Raw genomic sequence first — 23,886 nt, forward strand, 5'->3', positions numbered from 1 at the left:
CGACCAAATCATGTGATTAAAAACACCATCAGCTGTTCTCAGACTGACTTGAGCTGAGGAGCTCCAATCCTCCATCACACCTGAGACAGCTGGTAGTGTGAGATGATGTCATGTTATTGAAGGTTTGAACAGCTGATATGAGCTAAACCAGTGGTCTGAGGACGCCCTCTAGTGGAGCTCATAACAAACTGATTTGTTTAATTCCACACTTTTAAATCATATTCATCGGCTATTTATCGACCATTTACAACTTTTTCCAGCTACGTCTTCAGCTGCTGCTTCATACAGCTTCTCTATTTCCAGTTGATATTTCAAAGGGAACATCAACAATGTAGTTTTGAAACATTGTGCTTCTCGTTTTAGACTTTTCACCTGTAACTAACGATTATTTTCATTGATGATTATTCTGCTGATTAATTCCTCCATCGATCTGTTAGTTGCTCGATGTATAAAATGTCAGAAAATGTGTTTCCCAAAGCGGAAGTTGACCTTCTTAAATGACTTGTTTTGCCCACAACCCAAATATATTAATTTTACTTTAGTCATAGAGAGGAAATATTCAAATTTAAGAAGAATTGTAATTTTAGTTTTTTTCTTTAAAATACTTTTATTAATAGTCAATATGCTCTTTTTCTTTCTTTCTTTTTTTTTTTTTTTTTTTTACAAATTAATCTAAACTTCTTTTTCTGCATTAAACCAAACTAGATGTCATCTTAGTTTGCAAAGTCAAACCTTCAAAGTCCCAAATAAAACAGACTCCATTACAGCTTACAGCTCTCACGATCACTGACGTCATATAAAGGCGACGTCCGTTTGGCATGCACTGGTACTGCGCGTGCGCAATGTCAGGAGTCCTTGGCTGGTCGGCCTGCTGTAGGTTACAGAGCTTGTGAGGGGACACCGACAAAATGCAGAGCTGGACTCAGTTATATCGCTCTCTGGCCACGGTAAGGGCGGATTTTATTAACCTGGTAACCGCGACGTGTTGTCCGGAACCGTCTTTAAGTGGTCTCACCCGCTGTTGGCCCCGTGGTTACTGGTATTTTCTCCCACAGGAGGCCCGGGCCCGGCTAGCGGGTCGGCTAACAGCTCCGGTCCGGTGAAAGCGTCATGGAGAGAGCGTTTCGCCAGACTCCACTGGAAAAACCTTCAATTTAGATTTATCGAGGTTATTGGTGGCAAATATCTCGCTTAATATGTATACGACATGTTGTCAGATTGTATATGTTCCGCCTTTTTAATTCGGCCTCAGAAAAATTAACGATGAAGCTTGTAGTTGAAAAAAAATAAGACTTTAATCGTTGAACGTTTCACAATGTTTTCAGGGAACACATTACGGGAATAAGTGATTATAAGCTGTTTACATATCAGAAGCGTTTTGAAATAACCCCACAGGATATTTCCATGCCAAGGTTAAAGGGTTTTAATAACGCTAGACCTGAAATATGTTAGTTAAATGACGTTACACTTGACAGCTCTCTTTCCCAAAGCTATGCTAGCATGCTAGGTTAGCTAGCATGCTAGGTTAGCTAGCAGGGGTTACCTAACTCTCACCGGTGTAGTTAGCTTATGTCAGAGGCAGATCCACTTACCACTTTATGTCTCATGAATGACATATTATTCCTAACTAGTCCTATCTAATGACAAGTTGTAGTCTAACCACATATTACCGTCTCTGGGTCACATGTTTTGTCTGGTGCCGGTATGAAAACAAGCAGCTTGTTTTGCTGGAAAAGCTAAAGAGGCTCTGGTTCACTCATGAATGTGTCCTGAGATGACAGCTGACAGCCACACTACGTAGTGTGACACATGGTTGTTTATTCTGTGACACATCTGAAGTTTTGTTTTTATGTTTTGTGAATATTTTTGCTCCCCCAAAATAATGTGACTTTAAATTTCATGTGACTGTTTTTGCATATATGCACCCGTATCCCTAATTTTGAGTAGTGTACTTTATCTACAGTCCTTTACATCTTTGCCCAGTGCCCTTGAGCAAGACATTGAGCCCCAAACCAGCTGTAAAGCAACGTGAAAAATACTAATTTCAGTCTCCACTTTCCTTCATCTTCTGAGTGTGACTGTAGCTCCATCCTGAGTGCCGCCTGTTTAAAATCACTGTGTTTTATGCCGTTGTCATGAGTGTGTGTTTGAGCGTAGGGCTGCAAATAACGATCATTTTCATTGTCGATTAATCTGTTGATTATTTTCTCCATCGACCGATTAGTTGTTCGATTCATAGACTGTCAGAAAACAGTGTGTCCCTCAGCTCATATCTCTTGTTTCGCCCACAACAACCCAAAGATATTAATTTAACTGTCACAGAGGAGTAAAGGAAAGAGTAAATATCCACATATAAGAAGCTGGAATCAGAGATTAAAAATCTTTAGTCTTTTAATGTCTTTAAAAAGTAGTTGCCAACTTATAGTTTAATCGTTGTAGCTTCACTCGAGCTGCTGAACAAGGAAATTATATTCAAGGAAATCCACAAAACAAAGAAGAAGCAGGCTGTTGTTGAGCTGAGTTCCCCTGGAAACACTTTAAATGTTTACCTGCATCTGATAAACAAAGATTTGTTTGTTTGAAGTGGAAACGGTTTCATCACGAGTCTCTGAAGTCGTTTTAATCGCTCTTACAATGTGTGTCAAACAGTCGGTAAGCCACCGACAGAGAAACGGCTGTTAAATGGTTGTGATGTCTGACTGTTTTGTTTTGTTTTTTCTACCCTTGAGTAAAATCAAGGTATCTGTTGACCGCCTGGTTCGGCTCTTGTCTGACTGTGTGTTTGCTTCGCTTCACAGCGGAGCCACCACCTTCCCTGCAAACTGCACGGAGCTGCAGCTCTGTCCGTCAGAACCTACGCTGACAAAGCAGCAAGTAAGAGACCTGTAGATCTTATCGTCCGTCTTCATTAATCACTTGCTCCCTCGTGAACTTCAGCCTCGTGTGTGGTGCTTGTGTCCATGTTAAGCAGACGTTGTACCTCATGTACGAACTAATCAATCAAACAGACGGCACACGTGAGCGATGTTAGAGAACTTGTTGCAGTTGCCAGTAACGTCATTTTACAAACAAAACTCACGAGCGGTCGTCACCTTTCCTTCACCTCACATTTCTTCACAGGGTGGAAACTCTTTTATCATTTAGCTGATGAGACTCATTTAATCATTATATATCATACTGCTGTAATCTAAACGCATCTGGAGTCTAAATAAGTTGCTAAAATCATCTAAAATAATAAAATCACCAACTTCCTCTGTCGTCTGTTACGATCAACATTTTTTATGAATACAACTTTACTCAGAGGGTCGATGAATATTTGGCTCAAGGAGACAGTTATGGATGTTTAGGAGAGTTTGATTTGATGCTAAAATTACTATTTTTCATCATTTTGATCTTTTAAAGTATTCTGGGTGTTTTCATTTTATAATGTTATATTGATTTGATCGTTTGCAGAAGGGATATTCAGTGTTTTTGTGATTATTAGAATCTGCAGATGTTTCTTTTTTGTCTGATTTGCTGATTTAAATCAATTAACTTAAAATAGTTGTTGATAATCGTAGATTAGATGTTCTCAGATACATTTAGTGGAGTTAAAAGTAATATTTGCCTCCAAAATGTAGTTAACCTGAAGTAACTTAAGTATGTTGTACTTAAGATTTTATCTGCATGTGTAGATCGTTGTCAAATGTCGACTGATAATCGATATTAGTATCTGCTCGCAGTAGAGAGATGACAGGAAATCAGAGGGTGAACTTTAACCCTGACACCACCTGTTTCTCATCAGTTCATGTCCGGCTTCCTTTGAATAAAATGTTAATTTTCTTTTCTTAAAATGTTTTAAATAAATTGTACATTTAGTCCGACGACCATCTCAAAACTTAAAGTAATAAAAACAAATATTTATTATAACATTAAACAGTGAGAAAGAGTTGAAGATGTAAATGCAGAGTTGGACCATCTCTAAATCATCCCACACTGAGTTATTCATTATTGATTATCTATTTCCTGTGGTTACTTCACAATAAAAGTCATGTTGAGACCGCACACGTCGTGATCTCAGCAGATTCCTGCTTCAGTCCACATCTTCCAAACTAAAACAGACTTTAGTTCTCAGTCTTTTCAAACCTCTCCAGTGTTTTGTCTCTGTGTTCGGAGCTGCTGTCATGAAGTCGTGATTAAAGTTGCCGTGTCGTCTCTCTGTAGTCGATGCAGACGTCACAGTGGTGGGCTCCGGTCCGGGCGGCTACGTCGCTGCCATCAAAGCTGCACAGCTCGGCTTCAAGGTAAACTGCTTCCAGGCCATTTTGATTTATTGGTTGGCTGAAATGTTCCACACTTCAACCCACAAAGCAACATTACAAGACCAAACAACAGTGATGTGGTAGCAGCTCGTGTCTGTGGCGACAAAATGCAGAATTTATACGTGTTTATAATCACCGCTGTTTACTGCCGGTGATTATGAATAGTTTGCTGAGACATTTTTAGATTTAAAGGTGGAAACATGATCTCAGTACCGTATGCCGGTGCTGCTTGGTTCAGTGTGGACAAACTAAGTCAGTGTAGAAACATCTCTAATGTGTACGTTTCCCTCAACAGACGGTGTGTGTTGAGAAGAATGTCACGCTGGGAGGAACCTGTCTGAACGTCGGCTGCATCCCCTCAAAGGTCATCAACCGTTGTCTTTCCTTCTGAACGTGAACCGTCACACTCTGATTTTTGTGTGATTGAGAGCCTCTCACAGTCGTCATCAACCTCTTCAGATATTTTTCCCAATCAGATTTTATCTGTACCTGTTGTACCTGTCATCTACTGGTAGAAGTTGACCCTTTTAACTTCAGTGTGATGAGCTAAAAGTCTCAGACTAATAGTTGTTTTGTAAATTGAAATATTACTTCAGTCAGTCAGCTCCATTTCTAGTTAAACAATTTTCCAGCCGGGAGAAATAAAAACTGCCAACATGAATGGATTGAACAATACAACACAATAAAAAAAATATTGTAAATGTAATTGTTAATTTGTGTGTGCAGGCTCTGCTGAACAACTCCTACCTGTACCACATGGCTCACGGCAAGGACTTTGAAAGCAGAGGCATCGAAAGTAAGAGACTCCACTGGATTTCTGTAGGCACTGACGGGGGTTTCAGTTTGAGGACGTCCGTAGGATTGAGTTGACGACGAGTAGCTCAGTCCAATGTGTAAAAAATGCCGGAAAATAGTTTAAAACAAATGTTCGACACAGTTTCCCAGAGCTGAAGTCGACACCTTCAGTCCAAAACCCAAAGATACTCAGTTAGAGATAATATGACAAAGACGAGCAGCACTTTACCTTTAAGAGGCTGAAACAAGAGGATGTTTGGCAGGTTTGTTTCATAAATCATCTAAAATAATTAACTAGTTTCCAGTTGAACTAGAGAAAGTCCAGTGTCCTCTTTTTAGCTTACCGGCTTCACTAAAGATGTTTTTCTTTTTAATTTTTAAATGAACTGTTCCTTTTAATATTTGAGGATAGAAGTGATGCTCGGCGTCTCTCCATCAGTTTCAGGCCTCTCGTTGAACCTGGAGAAGATGATGGCTCAGAAGAGCGGGGCGGTCAAAGCGCTGACCGGAGGAATCGCACATCTATTCAAACAGAACAAAGTCAGGCCTCCTCTCTGTTTTTAATCGTTGTTCACATCACGTCTTATTAACAAGAACCTGAATGACTGACGGCGCTCACTGTGTGACATCGCTCCCCTCAGGTGACTCATGTCAACGGTTACGGGAGGGTGACCGGGAAGAACCAGGTGACGGCTACAACAGCAGACGGCGGCGAGCAGGTCATCAACACCAAGAACATCCTCATCGCCACAGGCTCCGAGGTCACGCCCTTCCCCGGGATCCCGGTAAGAAACTCGAGGCCTTTTTTTGAAAGTTTTTGTAAAAACCCCACGATTTCAATTGATGATCAGAAGGATTAAAGTCATTCGGTCATTTTTTACATGGATTTTGTGACACCACTTCGCCAAAATTGCAACATGAGATCAATATTGTACAAAACTTTTATTTGAAGTATTACTCAAAGATAAAGGTTTCAGCTGCAAAGCCAAAACATGAAGCTGAAAGATGTTAAAGCTCCGTAGAGCTGAAGGGACGTGCAGAGTCAAATGCTTAATCTCTGTTGATTCGTCACTACGAGCAACTTCTCTTGTTTTACACATCGTTCAAAAGAAAATATTGATTTATGCAATTACAACAGCTTGATCCAAGTCCAACATTAAAAGTTAAAATCAACATGAATTTATAAAGTTTGTCACAATCTTTAAATGTGTTCTCTTTGTTTTAGATTGACGAGGAGTCCATTGTGTCTTCAACGGGAGCTCTGTCCCTGAAGAAAGTTCCAGAGGAGATGATTGTGATCGGAGCCGGAGTCATCGGAGTCGAGCTGGTCAGCATCTCCCCAGTCCGGTTCAGTGTTGTTAGATCCGACTGATGAGAAGCAGCCCAGTCAGTCTGAAACACGGCCAGTTGTTATTAAAAAGTAGAAGTGGCCATATTTTATAGAACTCGTACTGCTGCACTCAGGGAAGAATAATTAATCGAATTATTATCGAATTAACAACATGACCCAGTGTTGCAGTACCGGACAACAAATCTGGTTCTGCTGATGTAACAGAACATGTTTCTTTGGTACCACGAACGTCACATCATCATGATTTTATTGTTTCTTTCAGTGAAAATGAAAGTTTCCCACTGATGTCAGTCAGATCATTAATTGTAATATCTGTAAATATCTAGTAAAGTCAGCACGGGGCTACGACACCAGGTCACATTCACAGTGAATAATCTGTAATCAACACGTAAATCACGCACATGTTCGTCCTGCAGGGGTCAGTGTGGCAGAGATTGGGCTCTAAAGTCACAGCGGTGGAGTTCCTGGGCCATGTGGGCGGCCTTGGCATCGACATGGAGATGTCTAAGAACTTCCAGCGCATCCTGCAGAAGCAGGGCCTCAAGTTCAAGCTCGGCACCAAAGTGATGGGAGCCATCAGGAGGCCCGACGGCAAGATCGATGTGGCGTGAGTTAAACACTCTGACTCTTCACGTCCCGTCTTTTAAATATCCGGTAAAGTTGTTAACTCTGAGTGATGGTGTGTTTCAGAGTGGAGGCTGCGGCCGGCGGGAAGAACGAGACCCTGACGTGCGACGTGCTGCTGGTCTGCATCGGCAGACGACCTTTCACACAGAACCTGGGTCTGGATTCTGTAGGCATCGAGGTGGACAACAGGGGCCGCATCCCCGTCAACAACCGCTTCCAGACCAAAGTACCCAGGTACCCCCGTGTTCAGGCTGCATAATGTCTCATACCCCTTTTCGACCTAAGTGAAGCGCCGGATCTGAGCCGGTGCCGGTTCAAAGTTGGTTCAACATGTGAACTTCATTCAGTCCCATCGCTCAGTCGCTGTACACGTCGACAACTTCTCAGCATTGCTCGGAACAACTATGGCGGATTAAATCAACTCTTTACGAGTGTTGCTCTCAGCTTTGCATCCAAACGTGACTGATTAATCCGTAAAATAATGAAAGTGTTTTGTTTACTCTCCCGTGGATGAGTCCGAACATGCTGCACCAGCATCGCTCTGGTCTTTAAAAATGGCAGTCATACGTTAGTTGGTCCTTGGTCATCCATCTTCGGCAGATGGAGCTACATCTTCAGACTCATCATTAATTATTAATAATCATTGATGCAACTTTTAGTCAAATTTTTTTAATCAAATTGACAAAAAAGTTATTTGAGAGAGAAGAAGCTCAATCAACGTCACGTGAAAGAGTTTCGGGGTTCATTTCGGTTTCACTCACGTTGGCGGATCTTCTCAAAAAAACAGATTTAATTTGTGAAAATGAGAAACTCTGATCTCAAACAGTAAAACAGCCGAATGTGTTAATAAGTAGGCGGGTTTTGTTTTGTTACTGACCTTGTAAAAAGTTCTGTTCTGAAGTCATTACACTGTGATGTCAGTATTCAGACTGAAGTGAAAGAGAAGTCGTCTAAAAACTTTCATGATTTCTTTCTTTCTCCTCTCAGTATTTATGCGATCGGTGACGTGGTCGCCGGGCCGATGTTGGCCCACAAGGCGGAAGACGAGGGCATCATCTGTGTGGAGGGCATGGCCGGCGGCGCCGTGCACATCGACTACAACTGCGTCCCCTCTGTCATCTACACTCACCCCGAGGTGGCCTGGGTGGGCAAGTCAGAGGAGCAGCTGAAAGAGGAGGTGAGATGTGATGATGAAGAGACGGAGGATGGTCATTAATCTAAATGTTAAACTTATAATTGTCATGGAACGATGCAGCTGCCTGTGTAAATGAAACGTGCACTAACAGATTCTGACCCGGCTGCTCTCCTCCTCAGGGCGTCCCGTACAGAGTCGGCAAGTTCCCCTTCGCAGCCAACAGCCGAGCCAAAACCAACAATGACACCGACGGCATGGTGAAGATCCTCAGCCACAAGGAGACAGACAGGATGCTGGGAGCTCACATCGTCGGCACTGTAAGAGCTTCATCGCAAACATCAGACAGACCACACGCGAGTAACTGAACTGATTTTAACCCGAGTGAGAATCATCATCAGACCAGCTGACGCTGTTGGTCCTGCTGATAAACTGTTGCTGTGAGAGAGAGGTCACACAATAGTTTCTCTTAGAGCTTCAGCTGAAAACAAAAATGTGATCTTTGACAGAGAATTTCAGACGAATATGTTGAAAGTTGTTTTTGTGTTTCCCCTGCAGGGGGCAGGAGAGATGATCAATGAAGCTGCTCTGGCCATGGAGTACGGTGCTTCCTGTGAAGACATCGCCAGAGTCTGCCACGCCCATCCTGTACGTCCACACACACACACACACAATAACACACACTTGTGTATATCCAAACCACACAAGTGCAGCAGAATATCTACTAAGTATTAAAGTTTATTAAACACTAAATATTCACATCATAAGATCTCAAAAACAACAGAAAGTTAGTAAAAAACTGAAATATTGACTGTAAAAACCAACCAACTGAAAACTCATCCTGTCCATCCCTCCTCTCCTCCTGCTCCTCCTCCTCCTCCTCCTCCTGCTCCTCCTCCTCCTCCTCCTCCTGCTCCTCCTCCTGCTCCTCCTCCTCCTCCTCCTCCTGCTCCTCCTCCTCCTGCAGACGGTGTCGGAGGCCTTCAGAGAAGCAAACCTGGCCGCCTCCTTCGGCAAAGCCATCAACTTCTGATCCGCCGGCCGCTGTCGCACCTTCAGTGTACATAACAGAGGAGAAACAGGAAGCTGTGTGTGTCCGCGTCAAAAAACCCTTCATCCAACCCACCGAGATCCTCTGTGTACATCACAACTGTACCACATTTAGTTCTAATGTTATTTAAATGTTCTCAATAAAATGATAAGAGGGCGTCTGGGCGGTAAATAAACGCTGACTGCACATCAGTCTTCTTGCTTTACAAACACTTAGTTTAAATAAAAAAGATCCCAGAGGAGCATTTTATTCTCTCGCTCACAGGATATAGAGATATAAATATTATTTTCCCTCGGTGGCTGCGGTTTCTCTTGTTAAGGAGGCGGTGAGTGTTTTTGTTTCTGTTTTTTACAGTGGGAAAGAATTCAACACGACAAATATGAAGTGTAACCAGAGCAGGAAGCAGATTCACAGTCTCACGTTTTAAAGGTTAAATCAGCTGTTACAGTTCAGCTCTCTGCGTCTCTAAACTGTCAAAACTGAGTTATCACAATATCTAGTTTGGACTCATCTTAATTTAGTAACTCAAATCATTTGTGGCTTGTTTTAAGACGGATTCATCAAGAGTTGCAGATAAAAACAAAACGAAATCGATCATCTGTCTGTGGAAAGTTTTCACGCTGCACTGATCAGATTTTCCAGGAGCATTAAATCACGTTTCTCAGAAGCGACGTTGAAATAATTTAAAGCCTGAAATCAAACAGTCTGCACAAACAAACCTCCTCTGCTGCATCGGACAACTCCAGGTTTGTTTTCATGGTTTCTCTTGTGTGGAAATTATGACTTCTAACTCATTTATTAAACCCTCTTTGACAACTCAAAGGTTCCTTGTGGATTTTCAGACCTCTAGTAGCACCGTGGAGCTGTGTGTCTATCAGCTGGTCCCTGTTTTGTTTCGCATGATGCTGCCAAAACCAGAGGAGAAGAAGACTGCAAGCTCGCAAGCACGGATGCTTTAAACTGCTTAAAATCTGCTGTGCAAGTGTTTTATGATCCAAAGCTTCCTGTGACGTCACTGATGTGTTCGACGTGCTCGAGGTTTGTTCTCAGAGAGCAGCGGCAGTTTTCTGAGTAACTTCAGAGTTGATTCATCCTTTAAATTCAACATAGACTCGGTTCTGGAGACGAGCTGTTGACTGTTGCTGGGAAACCGCTTCCTGCTCTGATTGCTGACCTGTGATTGGCTCCGGCCTGCTCTTGCTTATCTCACCAATTAAACCAATAAATGCAGTATCTGTTAAATGAGGCTACAGTGTGTACTTTTACATCCGCTCACATCCAGAGAGACAAATTCACAATAACGTAAACATCTCTGGAGCATCAGAGTGAAACGATCTCCTGAACAACCAATAAGAAGAAAACAATGTCTCCACACAACTCATCAGGAGTAAAGTGTCTACAAAACCCCAGCAGCAGGCTAAACATGTTAGCATGCATCCTGTCTGAGTTTGACTGCATCAAAGGTGTAAATAACATCTTTATTAATCAGTTTTATTCTCAGGGCTTCTGGAGACTTCGATTAGCTTGGTTTAGCAGAACGCTGCAACTCTTCTGCTCCAGAAATGTTTTGTTTGTTTGTGAAACTTCTCCTGACTTTCCATCAGCATGACGGAGAGGAGATGCTGACTACATTTCTGGGTGAACTGCTCCTTTAAGGCCTCAGTATGAGTGATTAAAGAGGTCATGTTGTGCTAATTTTCAGGTTCATGCTTTTAGAGGCAGAGTAGGGCGGGTCATGCCGAGCGAGGTAGTGTGATGCAAAATAACGCCGCTGCAGCTGGTAACCATGGCTACGGTACAGTCGTATATACTTCATAATAAATGTATATACATGTATTTATATAATGTCTGTTACATAGTGATGCACAAAAATGCTTCATAACACAATAAAGGAAATGTAAAACCCCAAAAGCATCAAGTGTCTCCACCTGTTTATAATGTTTCTCATTCAACCATTTACACTCAATTTATGAAGGAAGAAACATTTTATTGATGCTAAACATGTCACATTTTACAAATACACTAAACATTAACCAACATAGGCGACTTCTTCTTCAGGTCCACCAGACTCCCTTTAAAATGTCTCAGTTTAGTGAGTTGTTGAGTTGGAGACACTTTATTTGTTCCTTCTTGTAAATTCAGCAAATGTTCTACGAGCAGGGAGGATAAATACAGAGCACTATGTATTTCACAGTACTTGTACTTTACTCTAGTATTTCCATTTTTGGAAAACTTTACATGTCTACTCCACATCTTCGAGGCAAATAGAGAGTCCGTCTGTCAACTTCAACTTCAACTTCTATTGGCCACAGATCAACTGAATGAACAACTACAAAGTTGTATTTACTGCAAAACAAATAATATTTAAACTAAAAAGTGATGAAGAGGTCAAAAGTAAAAAAGTTGTCTGGTAGTGAACGCAGAGAGACGAATAATTTACTGATCCTGTTTGAATCTAACATGAATCACACAGATGATGTTTGTCAGTTTTAAAGATAATTAAAACAGTTTGTCGTAAAACTAATGAAACGTCAGTGTGTGATTATACGTCATCGTAACAGTCCATGTTGGTGTTGATGAGACGATGTAGTTCACTGCAGCTTTAACACAAAACTACATGAGATTTTACTTTAATTACAACAAACTGAGACTTTATTGACTTGGAAAATTATCTTTTTAATTCCTGATGATATGTTTGATTCATGGCACAACTCATGTGGCCCCGCTGACCTCTGATCAGCAGCATTATGTAGAAATTGGTAATTGTGTGATTTGGCGCCCCCTACAGCTTCTGAGTGCAACACCACCACTTTAAATACAGATCCCAGGTCAGTGACAATACTGTAGGTGCTTTCTACAAACAAAACTCACTACGTCCCGACAGTGTGATGTGTTGAAGCAGACATGTACTGCAGGTGATGTCATCCCGGTCTGTGTGTCCTCAGCTCAACGCTCACACTGTTTATTACATCACAGTGTGAGCTCTGTCCGGGAAAATCCCCCCTGACAGGTTCGGGTTGATTTACTTAAAATTATCTAAAAAGTACAATCGTAACGTTTCCCACCATCGAGCAGTTTGATGTCAGATCACGGGGCAGAAGCCCGACTGTCACAAGACGCCTGCAAGGGCTGATTTTTATGACGTGTGGCTGAGTTGTTGAAATTAAAAAGTATTTGGAGTAGAGCTGGAGGGTTTTTTTAAAGGTCTCTTGAATAAAATGGGGAGCTGCAATGTGATTGTTTTCAAGAAAAAAAGTTCCATAATGTTGCTTTAATTTGAGTTTGTTTGTCTGTTTTTATCCTGCTGTGTGAAGCGTCCTCGTGTCTGTGAACATAAACACATTATGAATGAAAGCAGGCAGCACACGGAGTGAGTCTCGTTACACTTGTTCAGGTTGAAGACATGTTTGAATAAGTTGAAGTTCAGCAGCAGCGACTCCACCTCTGTTTGAACACTGACTACGCAGGTGAGTGTGTGTGTGTGTGTGTGCGTGTGTGTGTGTGTGTGAGTGTGAGTATGTGTGAGTGAGTGTGTGTGTTCAGCAGGTGTGGTGGCTGCTGCAGGTCGACGCTGACACACTTTAAGAGCTGAAGATGGCCGACTGAAGTTCGACAGGACGGAGGACCAGCTTCAACAGCCGACTGAACAAAAGGAGAAGAAATGAGATTCAAGTGAAAGAAGACAAACAAGTCGTCGTCACACTCAGGTACTGTCTCCTCTGTTGTCTCCTCTGTTGTCTCCTCTGTCGTCTCCTCTGTCATTTCCTCTGTTGTTTCCTCTGTTGTCTCCTCTGTTGTCTCCTCTGTTGTTTCCTCTGTCGTCTCCTCTGTTGTCTCCTCTGTCGTCTCCTCTGTTGTTTCCTCTCTGTTTCCTCTGTTGTCTCCTCTGTTGTCTCCTCTGTTGTCTCTTCTCTGTTTCCTCTGTTGTCTCCTCTGTTGTTTCCTCTGTCGTCTCCTCTGTCATTTCCTCTGTTGTTTCCTCTGTTGTCTCCTCTGTTGTCTCCTCTGTTGTTTCCTCTGTCGTCTCCTCTGTTGTCTCCTCTGTCGTCTCCTCTGTTGTTTCCTCTCTGTTTCCTCTGTTGTCTCCTCTGTTGTCTCCTCTGTTGTCTCTTCTCTGTTTCCTCTGTTGTCTCCTCTGTTGTTTCCTCTGTCGTCTCCTCTGTCGTCTCCTCTGTCGTCTCCTCTGTCGTTTCCTCTGTCATCTCCTCTGTCGTTTCCTCTGTTGTCTCCTCTGTTGTCTCCTCTGTCATCTCCTCTGTCGTTTCCTCTGTTGTCTCCTCTGTTGTCTCTTCTCTGTTTCCTCTGTTGTCTCCTCTGTTGTCTCCTCTGTTGTCTCCTCTGTTGTCTCCTCTGTCGTTTCCTCTGCTGTCTCCTCTGTCGTCTCCTCTGTCGTCTCCTCTGTCATCTCCTCTGTCGTTTCCTCTGTTGTCTCCTCTGTTGTGTCCTCTGTTGTGTCCTCTGTTCACACCGTCTCTAACGTCTCTGGCGTCTCAGGAACAGACACTCAGCTGGTTTCACAGTTTGTACTTGTGTCAGTGTCGATGTGAGAACTGGTTCTGGCTGTTTGAGCTTCGGCCTGAACGTTTGTTTCGTTTGTTCAATCTCCAAAAACACTAAACGCACTTTCACTCGTCCGTCCGTCGCTCTGTTCATTTATTTTTCCCATCTTCACTCTTTTTCCTTCACTCTGAGTTTTCTAACATTTCTTCTGAGCTCATTTTTGTTTCCTCCCCCACTTCCTTCTTCTCATTTCTCATCTTCCTTCCTCCTTCCTCCATTCTCCTTCCTTCCGTCTTTCCTTCTTTCGTTTCTCATATTCTCCAGAAAACTCACTTTCTGGTTGTTATTGACTCTTTTCTTTCTCCATTTCCAGTCCCACGTTCACTGTATGTGATTGATTGATCCATTTATTTCTTATTTTTTGAATTTTTGATGCAGCTTCTCGTCGCTGCAGTGGCTCCACAAACACAGATGTCTTATTAAAAACATGTGGTTTGTTGCCACAAAGACGGCTGATCAATATCCTGACGGCCAAAAATGACCTGTTCAAGTCTCGGACAGCGGTCTCTCGCCTGGCAGCCATCTTGATACAGGTTTCTTCTTCTTCTTCTTCTTCTTCTTCTTCTTCTTCTTCACGGAGCAGCTGATCTGAGGAGAGGATGTGATGATGTTTCTTCCTCTCTGGAGATGTGATGTCTGACGTCTGTATGACATGCGTCAGCTCTCAGGCTTCACCTCCTCGGGGCTGCGCTGTGTTTCCATCTGGACCTTTCAGTAAAGATGGAGGCTTCAGAGCAGGAAGTTAATTTTCTGAAACCTGCCTCAGATGTCCTGCTGCGGCTGATGTTTCCCTGCTGATTACAGTGAAAACAGGGTGGATGGAGATGGAGGGAGGAGACGTTTCCTCTCCCTGATCAAACACTCGCTGGTTGTTTTTAGGAAAACTCTCTGCAGGACGTCACCTCCTTCCTCCTCACTCCTTCTCCAGCACCACTCCTTTTGTTCTGAGCTGCAGGGAGCAGAGGCACCGTGCGTGGAGCCGGTAGGGATGTCGACATTTCTATAAAACTCATCATTAGTGAGTAAATAACTCTCTTACAGCTTTTACTGATGAGACGCTTGTTCGTCTGATGAGACATTTATCAGCAGGACGACTGAGCGTTGTGTTTTCTGTTGTAAAGATACTGGATGTGGACCGACTGAGACTTCTGACCATGAAGGAAGTGGTCGTACATTCCTCTCTGTTGCTACTGTTGTTACAAACCTTTCTGCTGGTTTAGATTCAGAAACAGAAGTGAAACTCTGGAGACGGACAGAGGATCTTCACAACAACAGTTTTTAACAACCACAAGCTTCTTCGTCTTCTTCTTCTTTGTTTAAATCTTTCTTTTTTGATTCTCCTAACTTGAACTTTAACTCCTAACCCTTCTAAACATGGTCATACAATACTTTCTGAATTAAGACCTGAGGTGTAGTTGGGTTGTAGGAAAACGTCTGAGAGCGCTGTGGTCGTCCAGTCAGGAGGAACGACCTCCTGCAGTCTGCAGCAACATCCAGTATGTGAGGATCAGATCAGAGTCAGGATCAGAGTCAGGATCAGACTCAGGGTCAGACTCAGGATCAGACTCTCACACAGCGACAGTGTAGTGTTGTTATCAGAGTGAATCAGGCTGCTGCTGTTTGTTCATGGTGGAGGCCTGCAGGAGTCTCCACTCAGGCATGTCAGAGTCTGACGCTGCTGATGTTTGTTTGATTTCACACGTCACTGTAGTTAAGAAACCTCCAGCTCACCAGACCTCACCGAACACAACTGCACTGTCAGCACAGAGCCACACGGTGCCACTTCTTCTTCTTCTTCTTCTTCTTCTTCTTCTTCTTCTTCCTCCTCCTCTTCTTCTTCCTGCTCCTCTAACATTCACAGTACATTCCACCGTACAGAAGTGAATAAACATGTTAAGACTCCTACTTCATTTTGAATTATCGGATGTTTACGGCTGTGTGACGTGTCGCTGTGTTCAGATCTTCTTCTTCTCCTGCTTCCAGAGCTCCTCTCTTCCTCCTCCTCCTCCTCCTCCTCACCATCATGCCTCTCATCAAGTCACGACCAAACTCATCTCTTCCAACACCTCATGCATCAACCACCACCTTCTCCACCACCACCATCTCCACCACCACCATCCACACTAACACCACCGTCGACCCAGCCGCCGCCGCCGCCGCCAGCTTCTTCAACGACCTGCTGAACAAGATCCCCCGTAAGTCACCAAACAGCCGCTTCACCTCCACCACCACCAGCATGTAACATGGTGGAGCATGATTCAACCAGAAGAAGCTGCTCTGTAGTCTGTCTGGGTTACCTCGCCATACGTCCTGCAAACAGCTGTGTAACATATGATTAAAAATACTTTACTTGCCCAAAGTGAGTAGAGTATATCTCTGCTATGGAAAATCTTGGTTCCAGCATGAAGGAAACGCTTGTGAGATTCCTGCAGAGGTGTGAGCATCAGTGTAGATCCCACCGAGTGAAAATCCCCTTGAATTGATGCAGTTGCAGCCAAAAACATCTAGAAAACCACAGCACAACATCTGGGCAGTCCTTCTGTCAGGACTGAGGCTGATAAAGTGCAGCAGAGCGAAGTTAGAGACGTTTCAGTCGAGACGTATCGCGGCAAAATCTCTGAATCTCTTGATTTTTCTTACGTGTCGCTGTAGGTTTTAATTCCATCTGAATGTACAACTGTTCTTGTCCTCGAATCTGTCGAGTCTCAGCTGTTATATTATATAGTTTTTATTGTTAGCGTGAAATGCTACGATCGCTAGCACCAGCTGCAACTGCACCAGTGGACCACTTCAGATGGATGAATATCATATTTTGGGATAATAATTATTGATGCATTAATCATGAAACATAATTGTTGCTGCAGCCGGTAAAGATGGAGCTGATTCTGATTACTGTTTATATACATGGCCGACCGTAATAATTCTATAAATGTAGTAAACAGGACGATATTTCCTTCTGAATGTAGTTGAAAGTATAAAGTACGTCGACATTTTGCTAAAGCAAATGAACTGCTGACTTACTGATGCTTCAAAGTGTGCTGTTACTTTATTTACAGTTAGTTGAGTCCAGTGGTTCCCCGAAAGTGTCACCGTGTAGATCTGAGGGGTCGTTCTTCTGGTTTCTAGATCAGTGAGCTCTTCCAGTTGTATTTTGAGGATGTTGTTGTGAAGAGATCTCTTCATCTCCACCCGTCTGGTCTCCTTCAGTGCCTCGGTGGGCGATCTACACCATCTTCGCGTGCGGAGCGCTGCTGATTCTGCTCTGCTGTCTGTGCATCTGCAAAAAGTGCTGCTGCAAAGGGAAGAAGAAGAAGCGGCAGAAGAAGACGGACGAGAGGATCAACCTGAACGGAGTCAACGGAAAAACCACCACAGCTCTGGTGAGTGATGAATGGGATTCTGCTCACGGTTCTGACCGGAGTCTGTCTAACCCGATGTGTTTGTCTGCGACAGGTTCAGCCCGATGTGTCGGATGTGGACTACGGCGCGACCAAACAGAAGCGAAGAGGAAAGCTGCTCTATTCTCTGGAGTACAAAGCCGCTCAGTCTGAGGTGAGTCAACCTCTCACTAGTTTTTTACAGCAGCCGGTCCAAACGCTGACGAGTCCTTCACCAACACTTTCCAGCAAAAATGATCAAAATCGACGGAGAACCAGAACTATTGTCTTTTTACCTCCACGCATCCTTCTTCATCTTCAGAACCTATAAAGCTAAAAGTCCGTCCCTGTGTGTTTTCTGTCTTTAAGCTCATCGTGGGGATCAAACAAGCCAACGGCCTGAAGGCCATGGACCTGGGAGGAAGCTCCGACCCGTACGTCAAGGTCTACATCCTACCCGACAAATCCAGAACCTGCGAGACCAAAGTGTTCAGAAATACGCTGGACCCCGTCTTCAACGAACAGTTCACCTTCCAGGTCAGAGCTGCTCCTGAACGCCTCCAAATAAAAGGTTTTTAAAAGACTTAAAGGAGCAATCTGTAAAAAATATGGCCAGAATTTTTGTTTAAAAAATCCATAAACATCAGAAATATAAACATGCTGTTACAGTTAGCAGCAGTTAGCGGCTATGCTGCTGTGAACTTTCACATATAACTCGTGATGATGACCTCTCTGAAGGCTCAAAGTCAAACATGAAGTGGTTCGTTGCTGCTGCACTTCGGCTGACTGTTAGAAACAAACAGATGCTTCTTCTTCTTCTTCTTCTTCTTCTTCTTCTTCTCCTTGTTAACCTGAGCGATCTGTTCCCAGACATCCAAGTCCTCCCTGCTGAACTCGACGGCGGTGATGCAGGTGTTTGACTTCAACAGATTCTCCAAACACAACATCATCGGTGAGCTCAGGGTGCAGCTCTGCAACGTCGACTGGAACCACGTCATCGAGGAGTGGCAGGACCTCGCGGCGCCGGCCAAGTTTGAGGTGTTTACGAGGCGGAGATTGTTTTTAGACAGAACATCCTTGGAAATATTGTTTTCAGAGTTGTTTTGTGACATCTGCTGTAAGGATTTGTGTATGGACTGTCTGTGTGACGCAGGAAGAAAACCTGGGTGAGATCTGCTTCTCTCTGCGTTACGTTCCCACTGCCGGCAAACTGACCGTGGTGATCCTGGAGGCCAAAAACCTGAAGAGCATGGACATCGGAGGAAGTTCAGGTCAGACTGAGACAGAAATCTGATATTTCAGGTGATTGTCTGCATGAGTTTAACGTCCTGTTGCTGTCTGTAGATCCGTACGTGAAGGTGCAGTTGGCTCTGGACAAGAGGAAGTGGAGGAAGAGGAAGACGTCTATTAAAAAGAAGACTCTGACTCCTTATTACAACGAGTCCTTCACCTTCGACGTGTCGTTTGAACAGATCCAGGTGAGTGTCAACACATCCGGGTCAAAGACACATGATACGTCAGAAAGCGAGGAAGGAAGTCGTCGAATGAGACAAAACTTAACGTGAATAAAACTTTCAAACATTTCCTCGACTGTGAAACAGAAGTTTCTGATCCTTCCAGGTTCTGTTCACCAGATAATCTCCACAGATGAACTCCACTCTGATGTTTGAAGTGTAAATTAAATGTGTAGCAGTAAAAAGCTAATAGGCTACAAACAGACGACATCACGGTCACATGACTGAAACGTCTCCACCACTGAGCGTCTCACTGCACAATTACTATCCAGGTTTTCTATAAACTGATCAATGTACGAGTTGTAAAGTCAGAGTCAGAACAGTGTGTAACTAAAGTGGCCTGTGAAGACGGACTAGTGAGCAGATGAGTCTCCGTGTTCGCTGTGAGGACGTTTAATGTCCCCGACAACCTCTGTAGCCTCATTCAGACACTTGTTAGCAACCGCTAACTGTTTTTAACACATGAAGAGCTTTATAATTAAACTGTGGACATTTAATGATGAATAAAACGTGTGAATATGTTCAGCCTGTGGGAAGTCTCCTAGTCCACAAAACATTTCTGGAGCTTCACAGTGAAACAGAGTTGCAGCGTTCTGCTGAACAGCTGAAGCAGCTGGAGACTTGATTTAAAATGTTAAAGTCTCCAGAAGCCCTGAGATCCCAAACTGCAGCAACAGTGAAGATTTCAGCTAAATAACATCTTTTTAAATCAGTTTGGGTTCTCAGGACTTCTGGAGACGTGGATTTCGCCGGCTGAGCGCTGTGGAGACATTTCATGTTTTCTCTCTGTTGATTTTAAAGGTTTTTTAATCAAGTCTGCAGCTGCTTCAGCTGTTTAGGAGAAGCTGTGACTCTGTTTTACTGTGAAATGTTTCATGAACTCATCCTTTAATGATATGTTATCTATAATAACAAGCCTACATCAGACTAAAAGCTCTGGTGCTCCACAGAGGGTGAACCTGGTGATCTCCGTCTGGGACCACGACGCCGTGACCCGAAACGACGCCATGGGGAAGATCTTCCTGGGCTGCGACGCCTCGGGGAACCAGCTGAGGCACTGGGCCGACATGTTGTCCAACCCGCGGCGGCCGGTCGCTCAGTGGCACAACCTGCTGTCGGCCGAGCAGGTCAACTCCACCCTGACCCTGAAGAAGAAGATACCCCTCGCCAACAAACTGCCCTTCTGATGGGAAACACACAGGAAATCATTCCAGACGCGTCAGAACGAGGAGGTTTAAATAACGTTTTAATGATGAAGATCATTTCTCAGATTCTCCTCTGGGAAGGAAAATTATCACATTTGATTCAATTCTTTGTATTTTACATATATTTTGGTGTCACATTTTAATTTTTAACCTTCACTCTTCCTCCCTTAATGGATCATATCACACAAGACTAATTTCATCCCTTAAACTTATGATATGTATTAAATATATTCTATGATTGAATAACATCAGTTCACATGTGTTTAAAATCAGGATGTGTTCATAAACGTTTTGCACTTTAAGCGTCGACTCACCTTTTTTAAATGTTTACAAAATCAGCTCATTAAAAACTTTCTGGAAACTTTCTGCCGCCCTCTGTTGGTCAAAACAAGAACGACACTTCTGTTCATATTAATACGTAAAATATTCAACCCTCCGAAACGTTTAAATCAAAGTCTGTGGTTTTGGGTTGTGACCCTCAAATGTGTCATAACTTTCTGCACCACAACAAAACAAATGTATTTATCTGTAAAGTTCCTTATTTTGTCTCCACAAGTTCAAGTTGATTTGTCACTATAAAGCGAAATACTGCTCAGATGTGATGTCATCAGGACCAATGAAACAAAAGGTAAATACTGAGTGCCTCAAGAAGTCCTCATTAAAATGTTTACTTAAGTAAAAGTACAGAAGTATTATCATCATAAAGATGCATTCATGTGTTCATCACCTTCATGCTGCAGCTGTTAAACTACTTTATGTGCTGTACATGTAGTTGAACAGTTTGTGATTCCTCCACGCGATCGATAAAGTTTTATCTTATGACATCATAATTTATTTGCTGATCACATTTTCGGTTTTTTAAACCCAAACGTAACAAATGCAGTCGAGTAAACAGTTCAGTATTCGCCCCCGAGCTGTAGTCGAGTATAAAGTAGCAGAAAATGAAAAGTACTTGAGTGAAGTAAAAGTACTTTGAGCTTGAGCGTCAGATGAAGGTTGAGATCAATCAAGCTGAGCTCAGCAGGCGTCTCGTCCTGCTGCTTCAGGCCTCCAGAGATCAGACTCACCGTCATTAAAACACTCGAACACACCACTCAGCGAGCACCTGGTGCTGAAATGTGATCCCTCTTTACCTGGAGGAGGAGGTAATCATGTTAACGAGAGGCACAAACCCACAAAACACCTCATCAAGACAAGAAAACCTCCAGAGATGATCCGGAGAAGAGCTGATGAACTCACATTTCCTTCTGTTTGACTGCAGGTGAAGAGGAGAGAACACAACTTACATTCTTACATTACAACTTTATAAAAGTATTGTGTTTAAATATGCAAAAAAAGGCTTCTTCTCATCGAATATGTGATAATATGTGTAAATCTCAAGAACAAAAAAGTGTATTTTAGACATTTTCTGCCCTGAAAACATTTATATTTTTCCTGCTGTCTTTAAATATGTAATGTGTAAGACACCTGCACTAAAATGTATAAAAACAAACAAGACCTTTTGTTATATCTTATGTTGACTTCAAACCAGAGAAATCCACAAGTTTACTCGGTGCGTTTCATGTCAGAGAGCGAGGAAGTGAGTGCAGAGCGTAAACGAACGAGACTGAACACAACCTGAATAAAACTTTTGGATTTGCATCAGCAAAGGCGGTTGGCCTCAGATCTGGATCTGGAAAATGAGGCAGACGTAGTTTAAGGAAGTGACTTTTTCTCTGTCCGTTGTCCAGGTAGTTCTTCCTCTTATGCATCGCAAATCTAAAACAAATGACTTGTGTTTCCGTCTTGTGATGCTGCCGTGGTCTCAGGCAGCTGTGTGTCAGCGTCAGAGGGAGATTTAAAGGAGGCAGCAGGTCGGTGACGGTCCAGCAGTGATGAGCTCGAGGAGCTCGAGGAGTCTCTTTGAAGTGCAAATATCCCACCCACCCGTTCAGCTCTGACACAACACTTCACACCACCAGATGTTTCTTCAGGCTGATAAAGGCTCCGTTAAAAGCCACGAGGCTGCTGAACGAGTCTGTGGAGACATCTCCAGCCATTTCTGTGGCCACCGTAAGCAGATGTTGGCCACTGGAAGCTCGACCATCTCCAGCTGTTTTTTGTGGTTCACAGATTTCTCCATGTTGCACTGCCGTGTTAGTACGGTAGCCCAGAAGGGACAAACCAAACACTGACTCTACAGAGAGCGTTTCGTGGTTTAAACAGCCACTATAGTTTCTTCTACATGGCTGGTGAGACGAGGTGTGCGATCTGCAACCTCAGCTGTAGATGCCACTAAATCCTACACACTGCTCCTTTAAAAATATCTCATTTGCATCATTAATGGAATAAAATGTTGCATTTTTACGGTAGAAAACGAATGGATTTTAAGGCGAGTGGAAACCAACGGCTGCCTGGAAAGAAGGTTTTGTAAAAATGTCAGCAGAGATTTAAAGACTTAAAGAGAAGCACCGTCCATTAATTGTGATATTTTAGGTTTATTATTTATCTAAATTGGACTAAAACCATAAAAGTGAACCCCGGTTATAATAAATTGAGGTGACAATAATGTCCTCTGAGAAGCGTCGCCTTAAATCACAGCATGGCAGACGTTTCCCTCATTGTCGCTCTTATCGCCTGTGAATTTCCCTGCCTGGTTATTGACAAAGGCAGACGCACTCACTCACACACTCACACACTTCATTATGGAGAGCAGTGACATCAGCAGGTCGGTGGGTTACCAGGATACCTGGAGAGAGGCCCAGCCGTCCAATTAAACACAAGAAGAAGAGGGGGGGAAAAAAAAAACCCAAGCTCCAGATCAGCTTCCTGATAATTGTTTTCTGCAGCTCCAGGTCCAGTCAGTCTGCTGACACACCGAGAAACAGCCGAACAGCAACGACACAGACACACGGTGAGTACAGAGCTGTGATGTGACTGGCTTCAGAAATACTGCTGAATCTAAACATGAATGTGTTTTTCTTTCTTTAAGCTGCTCTCATGACAACATGTTTTGTTGAGCTTGGTGCAAAATGGATTTCTGAGAGCGGAAAACAAAAATAATGTAAAGTTCATTTTGTTAAATGTTGCAGCTGTTTGGAAGAGGAAGTGCTTTTTTTTTATTACTGATGCTCATTAAAGGGGCACAGTGTAAACTCATTATTAACGAGGTAATGATACAAACTTTCTCCATCAGTGAATAAACCAGCTGTTCTCGGAGGAAAATAAGGTCCCAGAACACTGTTTGAAGCTAGAAAGGTGGCAGGGTCCGCCACATATAAACAAAGTAAAACAGTATAAATTGTGTTGTCCTTTAAGGTCAGTTTGTTTATTCAGTCATGAAAACAAAGTGTATTTAGTTTGTTTTAGACATAATGAAGATCTTTCTCTTCTGATTAAAATGTCTTCCCAAAAACTACAGAGTGCACCTTTAAAATACAATATTTAAATAAATAAGAAGAACTTGCTTAAAATGTAATTAAGTTTAGTCATCTAATCATTATTAATTGCATTAAAGGTGCAGTATGTAAGAATTGGCCACCTTTAGCATATCACCAGAGTAACTGCTGCTAACTGTAGCGGCCCAAAGCTAGTTAGCTCAGTTAGCCGAGCAGCTAGCGGTTCGGACAAAATGTCGTTCCTTTATTTATTCACAGTCTGTTGTTAATTTTAGTGAATTTTTAATGTTTTAACTCAGATTTTCACGTATTGGCCCTTTAATGTCCGTGAGACGTGACGTTGCTGGAGAGGCGTTGGTTTTACCGCCCACCATCTGCCGTTTGGTGAATACGGCTGAATTCATTGAGAAGCTGACTGTCCCCGCCCGTTTAAAAGATTCCAGTGTATTTATCGAGCATCGCCTGCTGCCTGAGCGTTATACGCCGAGTTTAGCCTCGCAGGTTGTTTCTCCTCTCGAAATGCGTGAATAGATCCGTGTTTATATCACTGTAATGTTCGCGTCTTCACTTCTAACCGCGTCTCAACTCATTTTAAC

The 23,886-nt window shown here is 43.0% G+C and overlaps 2 protein-coding genes across 2 annotated transcripts; both read left to right on the forward strand.

Annotated features, from left to right (window-relative positions):
• Positions 1-839: 839 nt before the first annotated feature.
• On the forward strand, positions 840-9,432 carry dld (deltaD). Its single transcript, XM_073471765.1, has 14 exons — positions 840-947; positions 2,799-2,874; positions 4,204-4,283; positions 4,597-4,665; positions 5,028-5,097; positions 5,536-5,636; positions 5,738-5,881; positions 6,322-6,423; positions 6,864-7,054; positions 7,138-7,308; positions 8,062-8,251; positions 8,389-8,526; positions 8,765-8,854; positions 9,174-9,432. Exons 1-14 carry the CDS (start codon positions 909-911, stop codon positions 9,237-9,239), a joined length of 1,527 nt encoding a protein of 508 aa, XP_073327866.1. The 5' UTR covers positions 840-908; the 3' UTR covers positions 9,240-9,432.
• A 6,408-nt stretch (positions 9,433-15,840) lies between these two features.
• Positions 15,841-19,895, forward strand: syt8 (synaptotagmin VIII). Its single transcript, XM_073471722.1, has 8 exons — positions 15,841-16,012; positions 17,025-17,197; positions 17,271-17,369; positions 17,564-17,731; positions 18,065-18,232; positions 18,348-18,465; positions 18,539-18,672; positions 19,659-19,895. Exons 1-8 carry the CDS (start codon positions 15,841-15,843, stop codon positions 19,893-19,895), a joined length of 1,269 nt encoding a protein of 422 aa, XP_073327823.1.
• The last annotated feature ends 3,991 nt before the right edge of the window (positions 19,896-23,886 follow it).

This window comes from Pagrus major, chromosome 8 (genome assembly GCF_040436345.1).
Source record: "Pagrus major chromosome 8, Pma_NU_1.0".
NCBI lineage: Eukaryota > Metazoa > Chordata > Actinopteri > Spariformes > Sparidae > Pagrus > Pagrus major.